The sequence below is a fragment of the Xiphophorus couchianus genome, chromosome 15 (genome assembly GCF_001444195.1).
Source record: "Xiphophorus couchianus chromosome 15, X_couchianus-1.0, whole genome shotgun sequence".
Classification (NCBI taxonomy): Eukaryota; Metazoa; Chordata; class Actinopteri; order Cyprinodontiformes; family Poeciliidae; genus Xiphophorus; species Xiphophorus couchianus.
This window is the reverse complement of record NC_040242.1, coordinates 11,648,862-11,663,724: the sequence shown is the minus strand read 5'-3', so window position 1 is coordinate 11,663,724 and position 14,863 is coordinate 11,648,862. Positions and strand designations below refer to the sequence as shown.

The window sequence follows — 14,863 nt, the reverse complement described above, 5'->3', positions numbered from 1 at the left end:
TCCAGTCATGATTTTTTTATAATGAAAGTAATCAACAGAAAGTGCCTTTCCTTCAGTTATTATGGCTGTGTATCATCTGTGAGCTTGTCTTTAGACCCTCTTTACCCTGTCTGCTCATGGCAGGACTATTGGCCCATTTTTGTTCATTAGCGGTTATGTGCAATGATGAGAACATTGTTATGGTGTTTTTCTCCAGCAGCAGACAGAGCAGAGTCAATAAATGAGCTAACAAGACAGCTTGGAGATGGGAACACATCACAGTGAGCACAATGCTGCGTATTTAGAAACTGCATTTTAGAAAACAACCTCAAACCCAAAACAGAACAATTTTGGTATGTTTCATTTTGCAGCTCTGTTGCATTTACAGAATTTAGAAAAAAATAGTTTGTAATCTAAGAACCTTCAAATAATGAAAAATATGAGACAGAGCACCAAGAAAGACAAATAAGTAAGAGTAATTGTGTTGTGATTGCAGTGTGGACCAGCAATAAATTCTGCAGTTTTCTTCATTTTTAAGCACTTTCCTTTTCCTTAAGACAACAAAATTGAACCCTCCTGCTGCTTTTCACAGTTAACAAAAAGCGTTCTGACCAGCACTGCTACTCTGAATCACACAAACCTTGTGGGAGTTTGTTACATTTATTTGGTTGCACTAAGCAACTTTTTGAAAGTGAATGGAAGTATGTAACATGATTCTAACATATAGGAATGTAGGAAATGTACAATATATAAAGCTTCATGAGCTTTATATGTTTATAAAAGCTTTGGATTAGTGTTTTACCTCTTCATGATTTTGTTGTTATTTAATAGTGTTAATAATTGTTATTTTATTCTCCAAACTTCAAGATTTTGCAGACAATTATTAGATTTTTTTTTTACCTTGCCTGATAGCATAACTTTCATAAATTACATCAGACAGCTCCAGCAGTTAATCAGCAGTCAAGCAATTTTTTTACTGAAAACGTTTTACTTTTATTTGATTCTTTTTTTGGATGACCACTTTGTACTTCTACTTGAGTAAAAATATACTGTGGTGGTGCTTCTCTTACTTGAATACGGTTTTTGGCAACTGTATCCACATCTGCAGAAGTCAGTTTAAAAACTTTGTTATTAGAATACTTTATGTCAGGAGTGGTGCAGTGCCTGTTCAAGAAATGAATGAAAGCAGCAAAAATCATCAATTTCCTCCACATATTCAATCTGTCTGTGGATATTTTAGCTGCACAGCATGTATCTTTAAAAACATTGTAAGGAAACTATATTTGACTTAAGGTTGTCTACCCTTCGTTTTGTTGCAACATATTTGGGCCTAAAAAGTCACCCCAAGCTAATGCCACACAGGCTATTACAAGCTCAAACAAATGTCATTCATTTGGCTCATACTTTGAAAAAACATGGTCCTGCTGGTTCCTATGATCATTGGTTTAGATATGGACTGTTTGGAGAGAACAGTTTTTAATTTAATTTCTTAAAGGAAACTGAATGTCTGCCCACATTTTGAACTCACACATAAGAACGAAAAAGATCCCAAATACAAGAACACATTGTTTGCAGACATATTATATCTATAAACACATCTGTTGCCTCTTTGATGCAATGCTAGAGTCATAATTCATTTCCATGGCATGATCTTTGTTCATACAATGAACAAAGATCAAGTATCTTTCAGTTGCAGGGAAACATGACTCCATAGAGCTCTATTTGTGTCAGAAAAGTGTTTTACAATTATTTCTCTTCTTAAAAAACATGATGGAAAGGCTGATGTCCATCTATTTTAAAGATATGAAGATTTTCTTACTAAAATATGACATTTATTCAATAGGGCAAAAATTATGATTTTTTTTGCATATAAAGTATTTTATTTTAAACATTCTGAAAAGTGTCATGACTTTAAAGTGACATAGCAACATCAACGTATTAACATACAGGAAACAAACAAGGGTCATACTTTTTAAGAGTCAATGCAAAGCCTGGCATAGTACATAATACCTCCAGTGTTTATAAATTCATTGAAAGTAGCATGCAACAATTGGTGAAATCATGTTGTTTTGAAAAATGTGACTGTGTGTGAATGAGGCTCCACAGGTTGGGCAAAAGATTTACAAGATTCTCATGCAAATACTCTAGCCAGGTTTAAGTCTGTAATGGGATTTTGAGAACATTGTAAAAATGTTATTAAAGATTCCTATGGCTAGGTGGAAAATAATTGTTGTATAACACGGGACATGTGAGCCAGGGCTTCAAAAAGGCATGTTTTCACAGTTAAAAGACACAGATGTTTACATTCAGAATGAGGCTTGTCTCGTGAATAGGTAGATACATTCAACATGCTTGAGTTGGGGTTATGAGAGTCAGACCTAATTACTGTAAAATGGCTACCGAAAGAGAAGAAGATGTTGCAATATTAAAACAAAACCCATCCGTGGGTGCAAATATCATATATTTCAAGTTTTTGTCAAATTCACACATACCATCACAAATGCACATGTATATTATCATAATATTCATCACCTTTCTTTGAATTTGTCCTCACATGGTCTGATGCCTTATGGAACAACTCAGCATCAACATGCTGTGACTTTCTTCCTCACTGACAGCTTCGCAATCACAGAATTGACTGACAAAAAGCAACATGATGACTTTTTGAAGGAGAGGCTTTGATTTCTGAACCCAAACCAAGACGTGTATAGATTTCCATAAGACAACTCAGCTTTAAAGTGTCTTTCACATCAAATCTATACCTTAAATTTAGATAAGCTATAAAATACTTTTAATTACAAAATATTATGATATTTCACCTCCTCTTTGTATTTTTATAATTTGAAGTCTTAACGCCAACACAGATACTGCAAGAACAGAGAAGTTTCTTCTTTTGCTGAAGGACACAGTTCTTTCTGGTCAGCATGTTCAATACTTAACAAGAAGGTTTGTACATGATAATGTGTATATGAGAAAAGAAAGTACTGTCCAGAAGCTGGAAGAGATCCAAATCATTCTGGGAGAGAGAACAAATGTCTCTGTTCTTCTAGATTATGTATGGGCCTTAAGTGAAAGTGAAGATATGATATGATAACACATGGCAGCTCCTGCCTTAGAGGACCCATGTTACACTCTGCACAAATCAGTGCTCTTGATAAGGACAACCTAAGAAAAAACATATATTTAACTTATTGCCAGAAACCGTCTGGGTGGTTTTGCATAATACCATATACATAAATGTTTTTATACTGTGAACGATCATTCTCTCTTTAGCAAAAGAACTTAAATAGATTGAAGATATTCATGTAACGTTCCTAGATTGCTGTACAGTAGCAATTTCTTCACTATTTGGTTTCCTTATTAAGTTAGCCCCTCAGTTTTATATTCTGTTTGTATTTATTTTCTGCTGAGTTGCAGTCTTTGGTTATAGTTATTCTCTTTAGAGAATAATAATTGGCTAAAATAAAACTTTAGAAAAAGTCTTATTTTGAAACATTTCCATGAACTCTCTGTGTATTTAAATCATGTTCTTGTTGCACCTGTTTCTGAATTTCTGTGTGACTTTTTTTTATTTTTTAATCTTAATTCATTTTACTGGGTTGTGTCCTCTTTCTGGTTTCTGGTACTCTAACCTGGTTTCCAGTGTACTCTCATTTCCACTGTTCTACCTCGGTTACCTCTGCATGCTCCCCTCACAGCTGACATCCATTCTGCTAATTAGACCCATCTGTGTTCACTTCAGTGATCACATTCCCCAGTATTTAAGTCTTGATTTTTGCTCTCATCCTGGTTCTTGTGTTTCCTCATTTGTTGTAAGTTTGCTCCTTTTTTTCCTCTCCATTTTAACCTCCTCTTTGCCACGTGAATCCATTTGTTCTGCTGTCAATTGAGTAATCGAATAATAATAATAATTTCTCTACTGTCTTTAACACATTATGTGACTTCTCTTTAAATGATATCAAGTAACATGTAAAACTATTTTTCGAAGTATTTGCTGTCAGAGTATAAGATTGCAGGCCAACACAGAGGGATGTCAAAGAAAGGATAAGAACAAAAGTGTCAAAAGAAAAATTTTGGACACTCAGAGAAAAAGCATGATTTGCTGCAGTGATCACCCAGTGGGCCTAAAAGATAGTTGCACAAATTTTCTCACTAAGAAAGCCACAGTGAGGCATCATTCATTCAGTTCATCCATTCCTAAGTGCAGATCCTCATTTGCTGCTGAATTATTGGCTATTGAGTCGGTGCTGTAACATGCAGCAGGCTAAATGAAAGGTTTAGTGTGGTGTACATTCAGTATTAGCATTAAATACTCCATCTACTCTAAGTGGAGAAATGTTTGCAGACAAATTCAGTCAAACAAAGCAACAAATGTGCCTCAAATGTCCCTAGACTTTACTGCTACAGCACTGTACAGTGCCTTGCAAGAGCATTCTTATCTCTTAAGCTTTTGCACATTTTGTCAAATTCCAACCTCAAAGTTCAATATATTTTAGTAGAATTTCATGTGATGGAATGATGGAAGGAAAATGATGCAGGGTAAGCATTTGTATTCAGCCCCCTTTACTCCAGTACCCCTACATAAATTCAAGGAAAGTAGCCAAAAGGTCAAAGGTAGCCCTGGAAGACCTGCAGACATCTACCGCTCAGGTAGGAAAATCTGTTTACAGGACGACTGTTTGTCGTGAAGTTCACAAATCTTCCTTTTATGTAAAAGTGTCAGGGAGCAAAGAAACGTTGAAAGGAAGCTGTAGCAGGTCCTATTTAAAGTTTACCACAAGCAAACGGCAAACATTTGAGCATAGGCTGTCTGGTCAAATCAGATGAGTATCATGTTGCGTGGATGGTTTGCAAAAAAATTGAGAATAGTGTACAAGTGCAGCTTTCAGCAACTCTTAACCTGCAACCAAGGTTTTAATGCAGAAAATCATGTTCGTCACAGAAGGGCCCAGTCAAATCCCAGAACTAAATCAATGTAAAACTTGTGGAAAGATTTAAAAATTGATGATCACACATATTCTCAATCCAATCTGAACAAGATTGCGCTACTTAGCAAATTATTGATATTAAAATAAATGTGTCTAAGCTGGCAGACCACAAATGAAATGCAGCCGCAGCAAAGTGTGGTTCAGCAAAAACATTGACTTCTATGCACTGAATATAAATGCACACCACAGCTTTGTCTTTTAATTTGTAAAGCATTTTTTTAAAAGTATGTTCTAATATGACAAAGTTCAAGGTGTAAATATACTTTTGCAAGGCACTCCGTATGCATTAATTTCTATGGGAAACAAAATGTGATGACACACAATGCTGTGTGTTTTAATTTTATGGCTGAAGTGTGACTACTCATTAGGAAAATCTTGGAGAAGATTAAGACAAATAACTCATACAGCCCTGGTAATGCTCTATTCAGACCCAAGACATAAACAGATGGTACTTTGACTCAGGGGAAGGTTGGAGTTTGATGGGTGAAACACTTTACAGTATGCAACTATTTAGTGTGTCAAGAAGACATTCTCCTTTAAAACATTATGTTCTCCGCTTTCATTTATAAACGTTCTATATAAGTATTTAAAAAAATTCTTTAACTGTCCACGATGCATTTCAAAAATGTCCTTATTACTACTGTGATCAAAATTAACACATGAAAAGATGGACATGAGTCTTTTGTTGCCCTCATATGTCCAGTGTTTTCAATAAGGCACCAGTGAATTATCCCTCAGGATGAATAGTTTATGGAGAAAGCAAAATGTCAACATTCGTCTCTTTAGTAAAGGGTTGATTAAGTGGCAAATGCAAGGCAGATAAAGTAAACAGAAGATGAGCGACAAGAAAAGGAACATTCCTCCCAGGATTTCTGCTTGTAAAGAACCACAGGATAGACCTATGATTGATAATTTGGTGTTTTTAACTATTGGGATCATTGATCCAATCCCAGTTTTAGGATGGCTGTCACGAGGTGAGTGCAGATCCCTCTATTGCTTCTTACGTTTCGTGTTTCCCAGGGAATACTGTGGAAAAAGAAGACTAGTGTGCTGCCTGCAGCCTCAGGGTGGACTTTTATTTCCTTCCAGCTTCAGCAGTGTTTGAACTTGCGCTTTAATTTAAATCTCGTTCCATTTGGCTCAGGTACAAACACATCTTCAGTAAAGTCTGACTCCTTCCATAAATTCAATGCAATCTGTTTTCTTTTTTATGTGCAAGAGATAAACATGGACAAAAGTGAACAGCTTCATGACTTATCTGTGCTTAGGTGTTTAAATCACGGGAAAACAATCTGCTTCATTCAGGTACCTCATCAATGTCTGGCATCAGTCAATGATCACTGAAGCCTCGAGTTTGTTTTCAGTCTCACAGCTGCAATGCTCAATACAGTGAATCTCCTTCATTGTACTGATACTCATTTGAGGTTTTCGATTATGGCGATTTCCTGTCGATCAGCGTAATCTGGACTGAGGCCGTTCAGATACAAGCTGCCGTTCCTGGTGAGAGCCCCTGGGACGGGACTTAGAGAAAGCGTCAAGGAGGGGTATGTCTCTTTGTCCTCGCCCAGGTTGGCTGACAGCGTCCTCTTCCCAGGGGTCATCTCCTGGTTCATGGTGGCATTAATTCCCAGCTCGGACGAAAGCTTGCGCTTGATGGACGCGGCCCGCTGGAACCTATCATAGATGTCGACACTAAGCCGCCTGCGGGTCTCTTTGAACTCCGCTGATACATTTGCCGTCCACTCAGCAGCATGGGCACGAAACTCCCCGACCTGCAGAGACAAAATGAAGATTTATGTCCAAATGGCTCTGTTGCTCACATTAGGAACAGATTTAACCCTAAAGACAGATCCATTGCTGCCCATTGAGTCAAACATCCAGTTCAGCCAAGACACACTCACAGACCACAATTTTATGTACAACTTTTAACTGTAAGTTGAAAGTTGTAAGTTTGAAACAGTTGAAAGTTGTACAACTGAAAGTTGTACAACTCAGTATTCAGATTTTAATACTGATTTGAATACTTATTCAAATCAGTATTAAAATTTGATTGGATTTGAATAAGTATTCAAATCAGTATTTAAATACTGATTCAGTATGAATCAGCCATATACGTACATGGTAGCAACGTAATGCATTTAGAAATCTACATGTTCAAACTCTGTATCAAAATTAGGAAGAATTTGGATTTTAGTGACTTTATTTGAAAATGGTGTGGGTGTTTGTGCCACAAGCGCTTGTTTCAGTAAAGGCTAAAGCTCATTATCTCTTTCACCATGTTTTTACCAGTACTGGGCATTTTACTTTATCTAAAATCAAGGCATGAAAAATGTCTGTCATCATGTTGCACCAAAACAAATAAGGTTTTTGTAAGCCAGGGATACAAAAACCAGCCTGGTTTTAGACTTTTCTTCACTCAGTTTTGAATTTATCATTTCCATCAAAATGGACTCATAACTATTCAAGCTGTTAAGAACATTATTCCTAAAAACAATAATTTTCTCAGTCATCAAGAATGTGGAAATGAGAATTTCAGTTACAGGAAAGAAAACTTCAAGATGATTAAGAGTATCCAAGAAGCACCAGAATGGTTTCTGGCCAAAAGTTCCCCACTGTCTCAGAAAAGATTAAGGACAGACTATAATTCAGAAAAAAGGCTTGTTATGTTCTCCAAAATATTATTCTGCTTATGACGGTTTGAAAAAATATTTATTTGGGAAAGATGAGAGCTACTATATGTGCCCTGTATCAAGCAAAATTAAAGTTTGATGCAAAGAAATAGACTATTGAAGAGAGAGGGATTACTCACAACTCTGATTACTGGCACGAACAAAGGCTGGCAGCAAAACATCCTCCAAGAGCAACTTCATCAACCAATCTGGGCACAATTTATTGATTATGTGTGCATTTTCCATCATGATGGATGGAGCACCGTGTGAAAGAACAAAGATCATCAGAAATGACATTTTGTCAGCATGTCAGATTTCACAATACAAAGCAATTTAAAATGATCCATCTTTGTAAACCTTATACAGTATATAATTTTTGACATCTGCAGTCAAAAGTCCAAGTACACTTAAAACATCTTGTTTTAATACAAAATACAAGTGAGTGGTAAAAAAAATCTAATATATTTTCAAAAGTAACTTTTAATCTGACAAAACAGCCTCATCATATTGAATATGACTGTCTATAAGAAAACGTGCCGTAACTAGTTCAATGTACCCAGTAAATTGAACTAGTTAAGGCCGTGACTAAACCTCAGATGCTTTGAGGGAACTATTAACATTCAAGACTCATAGAGTTTTGTTCTGTGATCTAAGCCTTGACTCAGTTAGAAAACTTGGACTATCTGCTAATGGATGAAATCATGTCGAAGCACTTAAAACCTTGAAGCATTTAACCCAGAAATGTATTAAGAGAACAAAAGTCATGCATTGATTGTCAGGCTGACCACGTCTAATAACTTCAGCCTCTTTAATGTGCGCAGCTGACAAAAAAGTTCACTGAGATCATAAATGGCACCTCCATTAATCTCCTCAGACAGCTGTTGAAAAGCTCTTCCCTCCAGCACTCTCCCACATGCCTTGCCCGTGCTCCAATTAGCAAGCCACATGGAGGAACTTTATAACCTTACACGCTGTTGTTCTCCGTTATTGTTCATTTATCAAAGTGGCCGACTGCAGATGTGAAGATTTGTGAAAAACGGGAAGGAAGAAATCAATATCCAAGGATGGTGTTTTTGAGACTGGTGCAATAAACTGGTTTTTCTTAGAATTGCAGCTCCTTGCTATTCGATTCAATTCATGCACAGATCTATAAGGGATGTTGTGCAATATTCATAATAATACAATATTTATACTGGGGGTAGTGCCCACTGGGTTTGTCTCTAAGGCCTAGAATGCCTTGATTGTGACTTTTACACAGTCACTATCACCCAGTCATCACGTCTAGTTTTATTATTCTGTATCTCTTACTGACCATCAGTGAATAAGAGAAGCCAGTTTTCTGATACAGATTTGTAAAAGTATAAGGTGCCCACAGTATGTATTATAGACACAGACAGCGAGTGCATCCATGGTTATTGAAAGGTTTCACCTTAATATTGCATCAGCCTTCCTTCTCTAGGGTCCGTATTTATTTAGCAGCCTTTGAGGTGAAGAGTGGGGTGAAGAGGCACTTGAATTGAAATTTATGGCACATGTGTGTGCACATTGGGAAAAAAAGAGAAAACACCTTCTGTCTACTCGTTTTCTCTGCCTGCTCATCATCGACTCTCGTTCCTTCCAGCAACCTCCCACTGAAAACCGCCTCTCCCAATGATTTGATTCTCTGCACAGCTCCCAGCCTCCTCAGACGTACACTTAATATGCCAGCAGAAGGGTGGAAAAAGCTGCATACTTCCAAATAGCCCCTATGTCAAAGAAAATAAGATGGGCAGGAGTTTGAATTCAGGAGGAGAGCAGATGTGTGTATGTGGATGTGTGGCTTTTATTAATTAATTAATATATCTATTTTTTCATGTGAGTTATGAACCTGCTGTAACAGCAAGGTATTCTATTACTCAGCTCCAGCAGACGTCCAGTGTGAGACTGTATTTACTTCACAGAGTGAGGGCAGGATGAATACACATCGCTTTCAGATTCATGGCTTGAGGGGCGTAAACAATGGGGTGTCACTGTGGTCTTAGGCTTACTGTAAATATCTCTATACATAACATATTACACACACTGCCGATGTGACGGTGAAGAGATGTTTAGAGGTCAGCACAGAACAGCAGCATAACATTGAATTCTTTGTTTAACTGTCAGATATCATCATGTTTTTGATATATTTTGTAGATCACTATGAGTCTTTTTATTGTTTACATATGTAACACATATTAAGGCTAGGTGTTACGGCTTAAAAATAAAATCTCCAATTTTTTCCAGACCAGACTCAATTTCCAATTTAAATCTTCTTGCTTACTTTTCTAAAATTATAAGTAATAGAAAATATTTTCAAAAAGTGGCTTTTATTTCATTCATCCCTTATGTGAGTTGTATACAGTGGAGTGTTAGGGCCAGACTACAAGAATTTTTTTAATTATGAAAATATAGTCATACTATTAGCAGAATAAAGATGTATTTCTACCAGAAGAATGCCCTAAAGATAAGAAAAAAATGTAATGAAAAATAAACTTCTAGAGGAATAAAGATCTGACATAACCAGCTCAGTTTGTGTGGTTTTCTTTGAAACAGACATTCAGCTATTGATTATAATTTGATGCTGATGCGTTAAACGATGGAGTATTTCTTAATTTGTAAATCTTACACCGAAGTATAATTTTACATTACGCTCAACTTTCTTCATTTTAATTTCCATCTATTTTTCGTGTTGGAGTTCTCGTAAAATTATTACTTCGCTCTCCTAATATTACAATTTTATTCTGGTCATATTATGACTGTATTATTATTGTAATATTATGACTTTATTCTTGTAGTTAAAAAAAAAACAAACAAAAAAACTGTAATACTCATAAAAAACATGACCTGAATTAATAGTCCAAATAAATAGAACCTGCCATGGGCAAACTGACATCATTTGTAACTATGGAAACATAAGGTGTGCGTTAATGAAAAATAATATACATTTTCCAAACATTAATTCTTCAAAACCCAACAATTTGATTAATGATGCCTTGGACATTATCGACAGTACAAGCAGGCAGATCACTAGTCAGACCAAGATAGGAAGCATCTCATGATGTCCACAGACTGCTCTAAATCAGTAACTGCTCTCCAAATATTTGTCCTCCATATTTTTCCCAGTCAAATGAAGCAGAGAGCGTCTTACTGCAGCTCCAGTCTGACTTTATCTCGGATTATTTATCAGTGTTTAAACTTCCACATATGCAGCATGAGTCTGAAGTAAGTTTTTAGAGCCAATCGATTTGTTGTTTGAGGGAAACGTGATTCAGATGGATTTATAGAGTCTCAGTGTTGGGTAATCAGCCAGCTACAAGTCATTAACTTTTATCTTGATTAGAAAAACAGACTGATTATTTGGAGAAACTAGAAAATCAGAAACCACTTCACAGCTTTCTAATGGAAGGTAGGCTAATATTACGACACAGTTGTTGGGATGCTCATGCATACCTGGATGTGCACATCACAGTAAGGAGAAAAATGACTTTATTCGGCAATGAAATCTTTATGTTTTCACTTATTTGCAGGAAATGGTAAATTGTCTGAAATTCTATAGAGCTTCATCAGGTACAAAGACTCCTGAGCCGCCACTGCCCTCAGCAAGAAGCAACATTTTGATCTTCAGATATATTTCTTATACTTGAGCCACAACAGCACATACCTCCTCTTTAGTTTTCTTAGAGATGACTCTGAACCAGTCTCCAATCATGCTGAGCACTGCTGCAAAGTACGCCAAGCCCACCAGGATCCAGAACCACACCACCGGCTTGTAGTAGTCGAGGTACTCGAGATTCTCTGAACCACCTGTAAGACAATCAACACAACAAGTGGGATGTAGTGGAGCACCCTGTTTGGTCTTTTAAATTACTTGAGGTAAATAAATTGGGCAATTTAGTTTTATAACTTAATGAGAGTAGGTTTGTCAGTCTTGTAGTCTCAGATATTAGAACTTCATTAGCACTTCATCGCAAGAGAGTGGTGGACTAACATGTATAAAACTCTCATATATAGCAAAATATCATATAACATTTAATTTTTTAAAACTAAACATGTATTCTCAGAAAAAAAGAATATCTTAGAGTGTTTTCAGGATCAAAATTGAGAACAATGTGAAATTACTCAAACATCTTCTAAAGAAGTATTTTATTTATTTTAAACTCTGCAAAAAATCGGTCCATTCAGTGTGAATCTAATAATGATGACCATCAGCCAGTTTGTTAGAATAAGCTACAAGCAACAAAAATAGAGGATGTGTATTCTTCAAAAATGTATGAAGAGTGTGAAAATTTCTGAGGTGTACTTGTACATGCATCTGCATTTAAATCCCAACAATACCATATTTATAAAAGCTACAGAGCAAAAGAAGTTTAAAGTGATATGTGAGTGCCCATTACAGGGCATGTTTAACTAAGAGGATCCCAAGCTAATTAGTTTACTGTAACTACTGCAGGCTGATGCAGGTGCTGTAATCTAATCGATAATCACTAGGGCAGCTCAGGGAAGTTTAATCTAGCAGCTAAGTGTTTGTGATTTTTCCCATCTGCCTCTGCCTTGTTATCTGCCAAGCAGGTCAACTTGAACTAACTGCCTGCTGCACACACACACACACACACACGCCGACGCACGCGCAAACTTTAATGAAGACACACCTAGTGTCTCTCTTTTATTCTCTCCAGTTTTGGCTCTCATTCAGTCCTGCCAGGTTCATTTACTGCATTAGCGTGACCATATGTAGTTAAATCTTCATACTTGTCATGATGTGTTTGAATCTTGGACATAATTTGGGTAGATTTTCTTTGTTGTTTGTATAGACATATCTTCTTTGTTGTTTTTTAGTTACATTAGTCCCTTTATGCATTTATTATTGTCAGTGCATTTGGACTAATTTCTTTTGATTAGTGTTCCTTTCTGTTTATCATATTTTCCACTTAAGTTTCCTGGTCTCCCTCCATTAGTTCCACACTTTGTTTCTTTCACCTCTTTCTGTTACTCTCTGTGATATTCCATGAATCTCTGTGATTTGTTTCTGTTTTGTATTTTTCTTGTCAATCTTAAATATTAATACATTTTAGTATCAGCTAACAATATTTCTTTAGTTGACTAATTCATTTATCAAAGGGTAAAATATATCCCTGTCAACTTGGCCCCATGTGAGAACATATTTGCAAATTTAGCTAATTGACAAACCTTACGAGGAGCAGTAATCCAACCAAGTCACTCTGAGTACTTGAAAACTCATCAAAGATGTCACAATACAACTAAAAATAACATTTGCCTGTCAGCAGTCACAATTTATCACCCAGAAAGAGAACGGGCAACAATGGCACCCAAAAACAGGTCTGACATGTTTTAAGTTTGCAAAATCTCACAAGAAACAAGCAGACCTAGCTATCCAAATGAGGCAAAATATCTGAATTGGTAGATATATAAAAAAAAGTTTAACTTGGTGCTTATATGTTGAACAGTACCCGAAGCTTAAATTTTACGGAAGTAAGAAAGAAACAGAACGATTAACAGAGAAGAAGTCTGATTATTCCAGAGCTGAGTTAATATGCTAAAAGGTGAAAGTATGAGGTTATAAAACCATAGGGAATTTGTGAATGATGTATCTTAGCATGTCTTATTTGAAAGTAAAAGCTCAGTTTAATAGACATAAACTGCTGCAGACTTTTGATTACAGGGCTTAATGACATACAGAAGGACAACTTACTGTAAACTTTGCAACGCAGAATGAGCTGAATCAGTTCATTTGAAAAAATGTTTTTGAGCTCTGATCTCTAAAAACTCATTAAAATATTAAAGTCACCAGCTTCAGGTTTTAATATCAGGAGAAAACGTCTATGTAGTGTACAATTAATCAGGCCCTCCAAACCTTTTTTGGTGAGGTTGTTGTACTGACTTTATATGAAAAGGATCTTGTAACTAAAAATCACAGTTCAAACAAATTTCCAAAATGTTATCAAAACCTCCAACCTATCTCTGTTTCAGATGGATGATTTACACAGCAAGACTGAATGTTTCAAGTAGAAATGGCATTTAATTAGTTAAAATCCAACTCTTCATCTTTTTTAACCCGTTGAACTCTCTTTTAAAAACACTAACAGGATTCAAAACCAATTATTTTTGAAGGACATGTTTCTGCTGTATTCTATTAGAATACTATGTTCTATGCTATTAGAACTTTAAAAAATATTTTGAAACTAGTAAATAATCATTTAGTAATAATCATCTAGTAAATAGCATTTATTTTCAAATATTCAACTGGACCTACATTCTTTGCTTTTATTCACTGAAGTAGCACTGACATAGATGCAGTATTTAGGATCAAAATAGTAAAGCTGCTTTAAGCTTATATTGACATTAGGTATGTACTTCCTTTTAAACAGTTTCTATGGTTCCTCTGACTTCATCTTATAGCGGAAAAGAGTCATGTTAAATGCTGTTAGAACTTAGTACAGTGCTTCACTGATTGGAAAATTCTTCTATTTTTTTAACTTTTCACTAGTCAGGGATTATCAGGTTAAAATGTGGGCGATTGTGATTAAGAGACATTTTCTAGGTGCATCTCTTGCAGAACGATGATACGAGTGTTTCGTAATGTAGTCGTTCTTATAATGAGGCTCGCATCATTGCTTTGAATGTAATTTTGGAATTTTCAATTAATTTTGGTACTACAAAGTTTTCAGCACATGAGGTATTACTGTAAATGCAGAACAGTGTGAGCAGACTGCCAGTGATGCCGAAGCATTTTTGAGGCAATATGTGACACGGGAAATAGGATTTCACGTCGTCCAGCAGCTGTTCCAGCACCTTATCCTTCCTTTCAATGGTGTAATTGGAGAAAGAAAAATTTTGGGGTCTGAATGTAACTAAACAAAATTTTCCTGTAATCCAAAAGCACAAATTTTAAACTGGACCATATGTGGCTTGGAATAACTTAGCTTTGGATTTTGCCTATTTGCTTGTTTATGTGGTACAGTGAGCTTACCATAGCCTGGATGTAGAGTCACAGTTGTAAATAAAAGCAAATTTTATTGCACTTATTATTTTAGTTTGATCTGATGACTCTGCTATCTTAATCCAAACAAGTCCATACTCATCACATTGAAATTTGAAGGACCATTTAGGTGATGAGTAACAAATTCAGAAGGAATCTTAGATTTAACAGATGGGAGAGCTGAACATATAGCAGCCATTTGTAGTCAGTGA

General features: G+C 36.0%; 1 protein-coding gene across 3 annotated transcripts in view; it reads right to left on the bottom strand.

Annotated features, from left to right (window-relative positions):
- Positions 1-1,836: 1,836 nt before the first annotated feature.
- The window catches only part of LOC114158719 (potassium channel subfamily K member 2), a 31,945-nt gene continuing 18,918 nt past the window's right edge, over positions 1,837-14,863 (bottom strand). For all 3 annotated transcript variants that reach the window (XM_028040497.1, XM_028040496.1, XM_028040495.1), the window contains 2 exons: positions 11,316-11,458; positions 1,837-6,739 (listed from right to left, as the gene is read on the bottom strand). In XM_028040497.1, coding sequence (XP_027896298.1) covers positions 6,383-6,739; positions 11,316-11,458 — 500 coding nt within the window. In that variant the 3' untranslated portion in view covers positions 1,837-6,382. The remainder of the gene's footprint in view (positions 6,740-11,315; positions 11,459-14,863) is intronic.